This window comes from Salvelinus alpinus, chromosome 5, assembly GCF_045679555.1.
Source record: "Salvelinus alpinus chromosome 5, SLU_Salpinus.1, whole genome shotgun sequence".
NCBI classification, from domain to species: Eukaryota; Metazoa; Chordata; class Actinopteri; order Salmoniformes; family Salmonidae; genus Salvelinus; species Salvelinus alpinus.
This window is the reverse complement of record NC_092090.1, coordinates 53,695,803-53,710,989: the sequence shown is the minus strand read 5'-3', so window position 1 is coordinate 53,710,989 and position 15,187 is coordinate 53,695,803. Positions and strand designations below refer to the sequence as shown.

The following is a 15,187-nucleotide window of genomic DNA, read 5'->3' as shown; positions in this document are numbered from 1 at the left end:
ACAGATTTGTCTGTTTTAAATATGGTGTAATAAAGGCATTACAACTTGTTTTCTCGTTAGAACAGATATATTACTTATAATTTGTTTAGTGTTGTTTACACTGCTCCAAACAGGCAGAAAGGTAATATTGGAATCTAATAGCACCTGTTTGTCACATAATATGCACACAGCTCTCGCTCCTATACCCTACTATTTCTTGATCTCCTTCTAATTGTTATTGTTACAATTATTATTATCGTCATCGTTATAAAAGTAAGTCATGTCGTTATCATTAGTAGGCTTTGCATAGTAGCCTTGTATCACCACCATCAAGCTGTAGGCCTAAGAGTGCATCCTGCTAAGTCTTAATACTGTAACTTACTTAGACCTATATTTCATTATAGGCTATTGTATCAATCAATCAATCATTCATTTGTTCATGCCGTCACATACATTCATGCTTTGAAATGTAATCAAGCGTTTTAGGTTTAAAATTAAATAACAAAGGTAGCTTTGAATAATTAGCCTAAACAATAAACAAACTGCAAACCTGTTCTTAGTCTGCTGTAATAAAGATTGTATATATTTTTCTGTTAGAAAAGACTCTTTAGTACACTTATTTATTTAGTGTTGTTTACACTTTTCCAAATGGTCAGAAAAATATTATAATATTGTAATCTAACAACAACTGTTTGGCACACATAATACTCATGCAACGTGTGCTCCTATACCCTTATTTTTCTTGATCTCCAGTAGTTTCCACAACTAATTCAAATGTCTTCCACAGATCTGACTTCCCCTTTCCCTCCTGAGCAACCAATAAACATTTGCCTGTTTCGAGTTTCGTTTTCACGTCCTCCGCATCCATTTTGCTGTCGACATGACTGTGTTCGGAGTTTGTTATAACCAATTTATTGATGTGATTATGATAGGCTATAGGTCAGGCCCTATTGGTCACATGCGATGCTTACATGTTTCACAAAGAGTGCAAGGGTTGAGGGAATAGGGAATGTTCTTCCTAAACAAATTAGTGATTTTGTTAACAGAACATTTCAGTCAGAAACAAGTAAGAAACTAATTGGCTAAAATTATGTCGGGGACATAAGGTCGGGGACAGCCCTACTACAGCCCCATTGTTGTGGATGGGGGCGTGCTTGCCTCTCCGTTTCCTGTAGTCCACGATCATCTCCTTTGTCTTGAGGGAGAGGTTATTGTCCTGGCACCACACTGCCAGGTCTCGGACGTCCTCCCTATAGGCTGCCTCATCATCCTACCACCGTCATGTCGTCAGCCTAATTGATGATAGTGTTGAAGTCATGCGCAGCCAAGGAGTACAGGAGGGAACTAAGCAAACACCCATGAGCGGACCCCGTGTTGATGGTCAGCGTGGCAAAAGTGTTTTTGCCTTCCCTCACCACCTGAGGGCGGCCCGTCTGGTAGTCCAGGATCCAGTTGCAGATGGAGATGTTCAGTCCCAGGGTCCTGAGCTTGGTGATGAGCTTGAAGTGGACTATGGTGTTTCCCAGCGCATCTTGACCAGGGGCTAACGGTTGAGGGGGGAGCTAGCGGAGCTTGACAAGGTGCTAGCGGTTGACGGGGAGCTAGCACAGCTTGACCTGGGTCTAGCGGATGAGGAGCTAGCATGGCCAGGGGCTAGCAGAAGTTGGAGAGGGGCTAGCATGGCCAGGGCCTAGCAGAGGTTGGAGATGGGCTAGAGTAGCATTGCCAGGAGCTAGCAGAGGTTGAGGGGAGCTAGCTCATTGTCAGATGGAGCTAACATAGGTTGAGGAGCTAGCGTACCATGGTTAGCGGCTAGCAGAGGTTGAGGATGAGTTAGTGTAGCATCTTGAGCAGGAGCTAGTGGGGGGGGGGGGGGGGTTAGTGAGGGCTAGCCGGATAGCTAGATTGACATGTGGACAGTCTAGGAGCAGAGGCTACTTCATCCTCCAAGAGGTTCTGTTGAATGAAGCTGCAAACAAGCTCAGGTGACGAGAGGTCAAGTTCTGCTTGGCGGATTTACCTCTCAAGTTTTAGTTTCCTAGCAATCCTTTTCCTTTCCCTTGTTGCTGCCTCCTATAGTATTTGAGCTGCTTTGGCGTAAGCATTAATCTGAAGGCATTGTGCTTGCAATTTTTCCTCCATTTGTCTTTTCTCAACTTTATCCCTATTTTGTTTCTCCTCCAGAATACTAGTTTGTAGGTCTCTCAGGGAGGCATGACTGCAAGTGGAGGAATGTCTACTGTCCTGTGACTGAGGCGTGCTCTATGAAGTTTAAGTTCTTGTCACAATTGAATTTTTACTCTTTATAGTGCGGCTTCATTCAGTATGGGATGCTGTTAGACGCTGACTTCCTATCTCATAGAGCTAGCAATCAAGAGGAAACTGACTGAACGACTAAAAAACTCGAAATGCCAATACATTGACATTTGTTCGCTAAACATGTCGGGGGATGCTATTCCCGAGGACAAATTGTTCTGTCTCACGATTCCCAAGCATTAACCGGCACAGGGGATGTCCAGTGTGCTGTGTGGCTATATTGACAAAAAACAGATTCCATGGGATCGAATGGTGGGCTTTTGCACATATGTTGAGACGGCATGCAGGCCTCTGCACTCTAGTTATGAATGTGTCTCCCTCTGCCATATGGACGCATTGTATGATACACTGAGAGAAACTGCCTGCAAAAGAGCTGAGCACAGAACTCTGAGATAAAGTATACTGCAGCAGGTAACTTTGATTGCAAATCCACTGCCCACACACCTGCTCGCAAAACTATCTGGAAATTTAGGATCAGAGCATGACAATGTTCTATTTCACGCTTACCAAGATGCGCGCCGAGGCTTGGTGGTTATCGAGGGGGAATGTTGGAAAGATTTTTCGCATTAAAGAGAGGAACTGTTATCATTCACAAATGATGGATGCAAAAAAAACTGATTTGCTTTTAACTTTCTGTGTAATGACAAGAAAATGTGTCTCCTTGCCTATGTAACAGACATATTTGGGAAACTGAATAAACTGAATGCAAGCATGCAGGGGAAATACAAAAACATTCTACAGATGAGAGACCGAATTAGTGGATTCAAAGGAAACAATGCCCCTTTCCCTCGTCTGTGCATGTTTCTGACAGCATCAGTAAGTGTCCCACACAAGTGATGACTGTTCACCTCCAATGCTTGGAAGAGCACTTTGGGATCTACTTTCCAATCCATTTGACTGTGATCACGGCTCAGTTGACATGCCGGTAAGTGACACCGAAGGGCTGATCGATCTGTCATGTGACTGAATGCTGCAGACAACGCATTTACGGGTCACTACGGAGGAGTTTTGGTTCCTGATTCAAAGGGAATACCCTGCTGTCTCCATCTGAGAATTAAAACTCATGATAACCTTTGCCAGCTCATATCTGTGTAAAGCTGGATTCAGTGCTCTCGTCTGCATTAAAACCAAATATCGATAAAATATGGATGTGACAGCAGAGATGTGGTATGTACTGTCGACCATGCCCCCTGACTTTGAGAAGCTAGTACGCGTCATGCATCATGCACACCCGTCTCATTAGTGGTGGTGAGATAAGGGACATTATGTCAGACTAATATGAAATGGACTGTTATAGCCCCACATTGAAAGTATGTGATGGTGAGTTGAGTAAATCTGAAATATTGTTAGAATGTTTTTCTGCCATAGCCCCAAATAAAAAAGTAAACATTGGCTGTTAATTATGTAATTTTCACATGGTTGGGGTCGTGAGAATTTTCATATATCAAAATGGGGTCGTAGGCCAAAAAAGTTTTGGAACCCCTGGCCTAGGGAATGGGACATCACGACATCACTCGCGCACATCAGAAACTTCCAACAGATACCACGCAATTCTTTGACAACGAGCCTTGTGTTTTTCACAGTGCCTGTACTGGAGGCAGTAATATATTTCCTTTATATGTCTCATGCAACAAATACATACTTACCATATGAGTAACAAATGAGAACAGCAGAACAACAATGTGCCTGTAATGTACCCATCCTCTGGCTGTGGTTCATGTGGAGTAGTAACCTACGGAAGCAGGACTTTCACTCCATAGCAGTTTGACATATAACAGTCGCATTTCCTTCACTCAGTCATTACCAGGAGAATAATTGTAGCTAGAACAATTAAAACCGCTGTTCTGATCTAATATTTATACCAAATATTTTAGGGTCCAAATCATACAGGCATTTTTATCCTTCACAATAAGCAAGAGTTAGGTACTGTTATGTTAGCTGCATTGGCAAATATCTTCAATTAACGTTACATTACTACAATAAAGAACAAAATTGTACATTACATTTCTAGTAAATGCTTTAGTTAGCTAACTAGCTAGGAAATTTGAATCCACTGGGTTTCACAAGATGACAGCCTGGTTCGCTGATTTGCTCGGGAGTCAGTAAAACATGAAATAAGACAATTTACAATTCATACAAATGTCAAACGCCCATATACAGTTGAAGTCGGAAGTTTACATACACTTAGGTTGGAGTCATTAAAACTTGTTTTTCAACCCCTCCACAAATGTCTTGTTAACACACTATAGTTTTGGCAAGTCGGTTAGGACATCTACTTTGTGCATGACACAAGGAATTTTTCCAACAATTGTTTACAGACAGATTATTTAACTTTAACTAATTCATTGTATCACAATTCCAGTGGGTCAGAAGTTTACATACACTAAGTTGACTGCCTTTAAACAGCTTGGAAAATTCCAGAAAATTAGGTAATGGCTTTAGAAGCTTCTGATAGGCTAATTGACATTATTTTTGTCAGTTGGAGGTGTACTTGTGGATATATTTCAAGGCCTACCTTCAAACTCAGTGCCTCTTTGCTTGACAACATGGGGAAATCAAAAGAAATCAGCCAAGACCTCAGAAAAAAAACTGTAGACCTCCACAAGCCTGGTTCATCCTTGTGAGCAATTTCCAAACGCCTGAAGGTACCATGTTCATCTGTACAAACAATAGTACACTAGTAGAAACACCATGGGACCAAGCAGCCGTCATACCGCTCAGTCTCCTAGAGATGAACGTACTTTGATGCGAAAAGTGCAAATCAATCCCAGAACAACAGCAAAGGACCTTGTGAAGATGCTGGAGGAAACCGGTACAAAAGTAGCTTTATATCCCCAGTAAAACGAGTCCTATATCGACATAACCTGAAAGGCCGCTCAGCAAGGAAGAAGCCACTGCTCCAAAACCGGCATAAAAAAGCCAGACTACGGTTTGCAACTGCACATGGGGACAAAGATCATACTTTTTGGAGAAATGTCCTCTGGTCTGATGAAACAAAAATAGAACTGTTTGGCCATAATGACCGTCGTTATGTTTGGAGGAAAAAGGGGGACGCTTGCAAGCCGAAGAACACCATCCCAACCGTGAAGCACGGGGGTGGCAGCATCATGTTGTGGGAGTGCTTTGCTGCAGGAGGGGCTGGTGCACTTCACAAAATAGATGGCATCATGATGAATAAAAATTATGTGGATATATTGAAGAAACATCTCAAGATTCCAGTCAGGAAGTTAAAGCTTGGTCGCAATTGGGTCTTCCAAATGGACAATGACCCCAAGCATACTTCCAAAGTTGTGGCAAAATGGCTTAAGGACAACAAAGTCAATGTATAGGAGTGGCCATCACAAAGCCCTGACCTCAATCCTATAGAACATTTGTGGGCAGAACTGAAAAAGCGTGTGCGAGCAAGGAGGCCTACAAACCTGACTCAGTTACACCAGCTCTGTCAGGAGGAATGGGACAAAATTCACCCAACTTATTGTGAGAAGCTTGTGGAAGGCTACCCGAAACGTTTGACCCAAGTTAAAACATTTAAAGGCAATGATACCAAATACCAATTGAGTGTATGTAAACTTTTGACCCACTGGAAATGTGATGAAAGAAATAAAAGCTGAAATAAATAATTTTCTCTACTATTATTCTGACATTTCACATTCTTCAAATAAAGTGGTGATCCTAACTGACCTAAGACAGGGAATTTTTACTAGGATTAAACGTCAGGAATTGTGAAAAACTGAGTTTAAATGTATTTGGCTAAGGTGTATGTGAACATCGAACTTTACCTGTTTAAAGATAAATGTATAGCTAGTTGGCAAATGTTAGCTATTTAGCTTGCTTGTTAAATAGCTATTTTCGTAAATTAACTTTATTACCAAACAATATAGAGAATCATTTGTCTTTACATTAACTAACATATTCCTCTTAACTGTATTATTTTTTGTACATGACTCGTTATGAAGTTATATTTACTTACATTTACTTCCATCCTAATTTTTTTGTCAGCCATCTTCCTGAAGCAACTATAGAACCTTAGGTCGTAGAGCTTCATTGGTGTTTTGATAACCACATAGGAAGTCTGCATCTCGATTCGCTTGGTTTGGAGGGCCAACTAGAGGGCTGAAATGGCACTACTCCTCGATCAAAGTTGAATTGGAACACCACTCAGACTCGATGCGGCTCGCAGGATCGCGCAAACCAGAGGGGGAGGGCTACGGGGGAGTATTGGGATTGAGCCATTGTTGACGTCTGGGGTGTAAAAACTAGGAACCAAATGGAAGCAAACAGACGAAATGGGGAGGGACTAACATGAACTTGTCCAACAAGAAACACTCAATTTCATCGCAAAACATTTTCCTTTGCACTAATGAATACACCCTTATTGTGTCCGCAGTGCTGAACCGGCTGATCACAGATCTGCACTCCTTCCTGGTGGTGCTGGACAGTGAGAACCTCAGCTACATCGCTCAGGCCCAAAAGAAGTCTATCTCAGAGCTGCTGTCCAAGCTGCAAGACACCCCTGGTAGGTCACTGTTGTTGTTAATAACTTACAGTGCCTAGTGAGCCTACACACCCCTTGCACAGTCTTCACATTTTGGAGCCTTAAAATAACGTTTAAAAGGAGATTCAATTAGATGTTTTTCCCTGCAGATCTACACAACCTACTCAACATTTTCAAGTGAAAAATGTCTTGATTGCGTATGTCTTCACACACCAGAGAATACTTGGTGGAAGAACCTTTGGCAGCCATTACTACAGAACACCTGAAGGGACACAACAAAAAAAGCTCATTATTTAGTGTTCCCTTGTGAAATGCTTTGCGTTCCCTCGTAAAATGCTTTGCGTTCCCGCACAAAATGTTTTGCGTTCCCTCGCAAAAAGTTTGTTAGCTAGTAACCTCGTCCACAGGCTATTGCGCACAACGTATTTGGGCGGAAGTCTCTGGGAACGAGATTAGCTAGCTAGCTAGCAACTTTCAAAACGAAGAGGACATAAAGGAACAGCCTTAGGTAAGTGTCCTTTTTGTCTTATAATTTCACATTTGGAAGGTGCATTGAAACAATTAGCTAGCATGATTATATAATTTCTAGCACAGCCAACTATCTATTTAGCAAGCTAACTATATGAATGATGCACTGACTAATAGCTATGGCTATTCTCAAGAACAAGCAAACCCTTATCTGAGCATCAAGTCCGATTGATCGAGCATTCTATTCAATGCATTTTGAAGGAGCGCTGATTTAATCAAAAGTGCATTAACAGTGGTTTGGAAGTACAATTACATTTAATTAGTACACTCTTTAAAAAAGGGTTCTTCGGCTGTCCCCATAGGAGAACCATTTTTGGTTCCAGGTAGAACCCTTTTGGGTTCCATGTAGACCCCTCTGTGGAAAGGGTTCTCCTATGGGGACAGCCGATTAACCATTTTAGGATCTAGATGGAGCCTTCTTTTCTAAGAGTGTAGGAAAACCTTTAGTCATCATTTTGATGTTGCCAGATTGACTTTAAATGCTGTGTAATGTTAGCTAGCTAGCTAAGATTGACGGAAGACCACTGGATTTTAGCTACCTAATGTTAGCATTGCTAGCTATTTTTGACAAACTTTGCTAGCTAATGACAACATTGCCATCTGTCTAAGGTAAATGTGATGAGACGATAACAATGGCAAAGACGTGTCCTACTAAACATTTGCCTACTTTAGAAATATAATTTAGACTAAACCCCTGCTGTCCTTTTCCCTGGGCGCCGAAGACGTGGATATCAATTAAGGCAGCCCTCCATACCTCTCTGATTCAGAGGGGTTGGGTTAAATGTGGAAGACACATTTCAGTTTAATGCATTCAGTTGTAAAACTGACTAGATATCCCCCTTTCCCTGAACAACAATATAAATGGAAAATGCAACAACTTCAAAGATTCTACAGTTGCGACATTCGTGCTATTGTGTTGTGACAAAACTACACATTTTAGAGTGTTTTTTTATTGTCTCCAGCACACGGTGCAACTATGTAATGATCATGCTGTTTAATCAGATTCTTGATATGCCACACCTGTCAGGTGGAGGGATTATCTTGGCAAAGGAGAAATGCTCACTAACAGGGATAGAAACAAATGTGAGCACAACATTTGAGAGAAATAAGCTTTTTGTGCGTATGGACAGTTTCTGGGATCTTTGATCTCATGTAACATGAGACTAACACTTTACATGTTGCGTTTATATTTGTGTTTAGTGTAAGTAGACCATAGGTGTACAGAGGCCTATTATCAGCAACCATCACTCCTGTGTTCCAATTGCACGTTGTATTAGCTAATCCAAGTTTATCATTTTAAAAGGCTAATTGATCATTAGAAAACCTTTTTGCAATTATGTTAGCACAGCTGAAAATGGTTGTGCTGCTTAATGAAGCAATAAAACTGGCCTTCTTTATGCTAGTTGAGATCTGGAGCATCAGCGTTTGTGTGTTCGATTACAGGCTCAAAATGGCCAGAAACAAAGAACTTTCTTCTGGAACTCGTCAGTCTATTCTTGTTCTGAGAAATGAAGGCTATTCCATGCGAGAAATTGACAAGAAACTGAAGATCTTGTTCAACACTGTGTACTACTCCCTTCACAGAACAGCACAAACTGGCTCTAACCAGAATAGAAAGAGGAGTGGGAGGCCCCGGTGCATGACTGAGCAAGAGGACAAGTGCATTAGAGGGTCTAGTTTGAGAAACAGACGCCTCACAAGTCCTCAACTGGCAGCTGCATTAACCTCTTTGGGCTAGGGGGCAGTATTTTGACGTCCAAATGAAAAGTGTGCCCAAAGTAAATTGCCTGTTACTCAGGCCCAGAAAATAGGATATGCATATAATCGGTAGATTTGGATAGAAAACACTCTAAAGTTTCTATAACTGTTAAAATAATGTCTGTGAGTATAACATAACTGATATGGCAGGCGAAACCCCGAGGACAAACCATCCCCCCCAAAAAAACTCAGCCTACCACTATTTTCAATGGCTGTCATGTTTATTATGGGGCGAAATCCTCCCAGATTGCAGTTCCTAGGGCTTCCACTAGATATCAACAGTCTTTAGAAAGAGTTTCAGGCTTGTTTTTGGAAAAATGAGCTAGAATTTGTAGTTTTTCTAAGTGGCTCCCATTTTGGCTGTAGTGTTTTCATGCGCGTGGATGAGAGCGCCTTCTTTGTTGTTTATCTCCGGTAAAGACAATAACGATTGTCCGTCTTAAATTTGATCGTTTATTTACGTATTAGGGTAGCTGAGATTTGATTATAAACGTTGTTTGACTTGTTTGGAGAAGTTTATTGGTAACGTTTGGGATTCATTTTGTATACATTTTGAAGGAGGGAAACCGGTGAATTATTGAATGAAGCGCACCAGCTAAACTGAGTTTTTGGGGTTATAAAGAAGGACTTTATTGAACAAAAGGACCATTTGTGATGTAGCTGGGACCTTTTGGAGTGCCAACAGAAGAAGATCTTCAAAGGTAAGGCTTTTATTATATCAACCTCTTGGCTTCTTTTTTTTTTTTTTTTCACCTTTATTTAACCAGGTAGACCAGTTGAGAACAAGTTTTCATTTACAACTGCAACCTGGCCAAGATAAAGCAAAGCAGTTCGACACAAACAACAACACAGAGTTACACATGGAATGAACAAACGTACAGTCAATACCACAATAGGAAAGAAAGTCTATAAAAGTCTATATGGCGTGAGGAGGTAAGGCAATAAATAGGCCATAGTAATTACAATTTAGCAAATAAAAAATAAATTGAAAATAAATTGAAATATACACAAAAAGACAAAAAATACAACATTTACATGGGAGAACGACAAACAACGTCTGCACTGCTACGCCATCTTGAATGTCCAGATCACGTCCAGATCACGAAAGTATGAGGTGCCCCCTCCAACCAGTGTCTCCCACCCCTTAAGGGCCCACTTAACTGCCAAGAGCTCCCGGTAGCCTACATCGTAGTTGCATTCCACTGGTGAGAACCGCTTGGAGAGAAAAGCACATGGGTGCAGTTTCTTGTCCCCTTCATTCCACTGTGAAAGGACCACCCCTGCTCCGGTGTCTGAGGCATCCACCTCTACCACGAAGGGACGGGTAGGATCCGGATGGTCCAGAGGTGGAACGTCCCTTGAGCTCCCTGAATGCCCTGTCAGCCTCGGGGGTCCAGCAAAAACGATTCTTGGACTTGCGAGTTAGGGCCATGAGACACACTGCCACCGCACCAAAGTTGAACAAGAGGCTGAAACGGGGCGTTCATTTGATGATGTTGCAGCACCTGGATCAGAGCGCGATCCTCCTTGCTCCGCTCCTCTGCCCGACACTAACACCTGGGCCCAGTCGGTGACCGCCCTCACCTTTACGGGGTCCATTTGGATACCGGTGGTAGAGATAATGTGGCCCAGGATAGAAACTTGGGATACATGGAACTCACACTTCTCTATCTTGATGTATAGTTGACTCTGCAGGAAGCGTCTCAGGACTTGGCGGACGTGCAGGATGTGCTCCAGAAGGATCTTGGAGAAGATCAGGATGTCGTTGAGGTAAAACAAAGACGAACCAATTCAACATATCCCTAAGCGTGACCAATGCTTGGAAGACTGCCGGTGAGTTCGATAATCCAAAGGGCATGACTAAATACTCATAGTGGCCACTCGGGGTGTTAAAGGCAGAATTGCATTCATCTCGCTCCCTGAATCTCACCAGATTGTAAGCATTGCGGAGGTCCAGTTTGGTGAAGAATTGGGCCCCACAGGCCAACTCCAAGGCGGCGGACATCAGGGGTAGGGGGTAACGATTCTTAATCGTAATCTTGTTCAATCCTCTGTAATCAGTATAGGGACGCAGACCTCCATCCTTCTTTCCCACGAAGAAGAAGCCTGCACCAGCTGGGGATGTAGAGGAGCGAATTAAACCTGCCTCCAGCGACCCCCGAATGTAGTTGTCGTGTAGGAGTTCTATGGCGCAGTCTTATGGACGATGAGGAGGGAGGGTGGCGGATTGCCTCTTACTGAAGGCCTCCCGGAGGTCGAAGTGCTCGGGAGGGATAGCGGAAAAATCTTGGTCTTCAATGGATGCCGGGGAACACCGCGAGGCTCTTGGTGGGGGTCTTAGGCATTTAGTCTGGCACTGGATTATGTAGCACCAGCCAGGGGTACCCTAGGATAAGGGTGTTCTCAGGAGCAATGATCAAAAGAAAACAAAGTCTCTGAGTGGTTCACTCCAACCTGCAGTAGAATGGCCTTGGTCTGATATTCCACCTGGCCGGAGCCGATGGGGCGTCCATCGAGGGTTTGAATCTGCAGAGGGATGGGACATTTCACGCAGGGGATTTGTAATTCTTTGGCGATGTCTTGGTCAATGAAGTTATCCGCGGCCCCGGAGTCCATGAAGGATTGAATGTGGTGCTGACGGTTGTCCCAATGGAGGGTTGCGGGTAGTGTCAGACGTTGACCGGGTAGCTGGGGTGTAACTGCATAGCTCGTCAGGGTCTCCCCTTGTCCTGGCGAGCCCCGGCATTTCCCGTCAACTCTGGGCATGTAGAACGGAGATGGCCGAGCCCTCCGCAGTAGAGGCAGCAGCCGTCGCACATTCACCTGTCGCGTTCCTGTGGACTCAGATGTGTGCAGCCCAGCTGCCTGGGCTCCTCAATGCTGAGTTTGGGGTGCTCCGGAAATCGGGATACGGTGGTGGTGTCAAAAAGGCGCTGTCTCACACGTTCTCGGATGCGGTTGTCCATCCTGATGGCCAGCGTTATCAGGGACTCGAGGTCCTCTCCCAGTTCCCGAGCGGCCAGTTCATCCTTGATGGAGTTAGACAGACCCTGGTGGAAAGCAGTGACCAGTGCCTCAGTATTCCACCCACTCTCGTCGGCGAGGGTGCAGAACTCAATGATCGAAGACAGCCACTGGTCTGACCCCTTAGCGGAGGTTGAAAAGTCTGTTTGCCGTTTCTCTTCCACCAACTGGGTGGTTGAAAACTTGTTGCAACTCGGTAGTGAAGGCTAATATGGAGCTGCAGGATGGTGGCTGCTGTTCCCACACCACCGTTGCACATGCCAGGGCCTTGCCCGAGAGTAGAGAGATGATGTAGGCGATCATGGCTCGATCGGTGTGGAACGAGGAGGACTGTAGGCAGAACCCCTTGCATCCTCCTGGGTGGCCGTCGGGGGCTGGGATCTTGGGTCCCGGTGCAGGTTCCCTGGAGGAACTACGGTGACGCCTGTAGCACTGGGCGATGAGACTTGGGCATTGGCTCCTCCTTGGGTTGGGGTTGGGCCTTGGTTGGAGGGAATCTGTAAGTTCCCGGAGGGTCTCTGATATTTGGGAGAGTTGTTCTTGCTGCTATCCCAGCAGTGCACCAAGGAGCACTGCTGGGTGGGTTGTAGCATTCTGGATGTGGTTGATCTCTGCTGGGTCCATGTTGAGGCAGAAGCTTGCTGTGACATGGTGAGGTTGGACCCAGGTGCAGAGTAGAGACCAGATATGGAATCAATGGTTAACCTCTCTGGGATATGTGGGACGCTAGCGTCCCAACTGGCCAACATCCAGTGAAAATGCAGAGCGCCAAATTCAAATAAATTACTATAAAAATTAAACTTTGATGAAATCACACATTCAATATACCAAATTAAAGCTACACTTGTTGTGAATCCAGCCAACGTGTCAGATTTCAAAAATGATTTACGGCGAAAGCAAACAATGCTATTATCTGAGGATAGCACCCAAGCAAACAAACACAGACCATCATATTTCAACCCTCCAGGCGCGACACAAAACGCAGAAATAAAGATATAATTCATGCCTTACCTTTGACGAGCTTCTTCTGTTGGCACTCCAATATGTCCCATAAACATCACAAATGGTCCTTTTGTTCGATTAATTCCTTCGATATATATCCAAAGTGTCAATTTATTTGGCGTGTTTGATCCAGAAAAACACCGGTTCCAACTTGAGCAATGTGACTACAAAATATCTCAAAAGTTACCTGTAAGCTTTGTCCAAACATTTCAAACTACTTTTGTAATACAACTTTAGGTATTTTTTTTACGTAAATAATCGATAAAATTGAAGACGGGATGATCTGTGTTCAATACCGGAGGAAAACAAAGTGTAGCGAGCCTCTGTGTAACGCGCCTCTAACAAAGAGTACACTTCCCTCGAGCCTCATTCTGAACAGTGTTACTTCTTCATTTCTCAAAGGAAAAACCTCAACCAATTTCTAAAGACTGGTGACATCCAGTGGAAGCGATAGGAACTGCAAGAAGGTCCCTTAGAAATCTGGATTCCCAATGAAAACTCTTGAAGAGAGAGTGACCTAAAAAAAAAGAATCTGAATGGTTTGTCCTCGGGGTTTCGCCTACCAAATAAGTTCTGTTATAGTCACAGACATGATTCAAACAGTTTTAGAAACTTCAGAGTGTTTTCTATCCAAATCTACTAATAATATGCATATCTTAGCTTCTGGGCATGAGTAGCAGGCAGTTTAATTTAGGCACACTTTTCATCCAAAATTCTGAATGCTGCCCCCTATCCTAGAGAAGTTAAGGATAAACGTAATGCTTTACTGAGAAACGGTAGCCACTGGATCACAGTACACTTGAAAAAACAACAAACACTAAGTCTCAAACTCCCTCAGGAAACAACCGCGCACAGTGAACAATTCAAGCTTCTGCAAAGGACAACAGAAAACACACCTCTTTTAACAGGGAAATCATAATGAGTAAATAGGACACACCTGAGTGTCATTAATGTCTCTAGGACGGTCTCTGCCGCCCTCTGGTGACAGGTGGAACCATGACAAAATGTTTAGTAGGAAACAACTTAGCCATCATTATGATCTCGTCACATTTACTTGAGATAAATGGTAATGTTGTCATTACAGTCAATAGCTAGCAAAGTTTGTAAAAAATAGCTAGCAATGCTTACGTTATCTAGCTAAAATACGGTGGTCTCCCCTCAGTCTTAGCTTGCTAGCTAACGTTATACTGCATCTAAAGTCACTCTTTGTACCAAACGTATCAATCAAATCATTATTTGCCTCCTTTTGAAATGTCATTGAATTTCCAAGCCACTGTAATGCACTTTTGATGAAATCAGCGCTCATTGAGAATGCATTGAGTGGAATGCTTGATCAGCCGGAGATGCTTCTCAGAAAGGGGCTTGCTTGTTCTTGAGAGTAGCCATAGCTAGCTACCATAGTGATCCCCTCGAGTAGCTCATTTCAGTGCATCATTCATATAGCTTTCTAGCTAGATAGTTGGCTGTGCTAGAAATTATATAATCATACAAGCTAGCTAATTGTTTCAATGCACTTTCCAAATGTGAAATTACAAGACAATAATAGCCTGGGTATGAGGTTACTAGCTAGCTCACTTTTTGCGAGGGAATGCAAAACATTGTGCAATGGAACACAATACATTTTTTGTGAGGGAACACAAAACATTTTGCGGGGGAACACAAAATAATTGTTTTCTAGTTGTCCCTTAACCCTTGTGTAGTCTTAACATTCTGTATACTCCCCTTGTCCTAAGGGTAAAAAATGACCCGCCTTCACTAAACCTCTAAAATAAAGCAGCTTAATTGAATTTTAAACCCCAAATCTATTTTGCATGAAGAAACAACCTGTCATTCATCACAAACTTTGTGAATATCTGTGTTTCCCCTCTTCACAATGCAGAACGACTGCATTTAATCAGTGGACATCCCTTGTTTTTTTTTACAACACACCTGTCATAATTGTTTTCTTTACTAAAGTAGAGGTTTATTATTATTATTGCTAAAGGTACAGCACAGGTGTAAAAATATTTTTTTAGCAAGAGATAGCACTTGTATACCCTAAGAAAGTTGCAGAAATCTGCAAAAAAAAAATTGAATGCATTTTAT

The 15,187-nt window shown here is 43.0% G+C and overlaps 1 protein-coding gene across 4 annotated transcripts in view; it reads left to right on the top strand.

Moving 5' to 3' along the window:
* Nucleotides 1-15,187, top strand: part of LOC139576326 (actin filament-associated protein 1-like 2) — a 96,177-nt gene that overhangs the window by 37,494 nt on the left and 43,496 nt on the right. For 2 of the 4 annotated variants that reach the window (XM_071402289.1, XM_071402290.1), the window contains exon 2: nucleotides 6,683-6,811. The exons of the other annotated variants lie outside the window; for them this stretch is intronic. In XM_071402289.1, coding sequence (XP_071258390.1) covers nucleotides 6,683-6,811 — 129 coding nt within the window. The remainder of the gene's footprint in view (nucleotides 1-6,682; nucleotides 6,812-15,187) is intronic. 4 annotated transcript variants of the gene reach the window in all.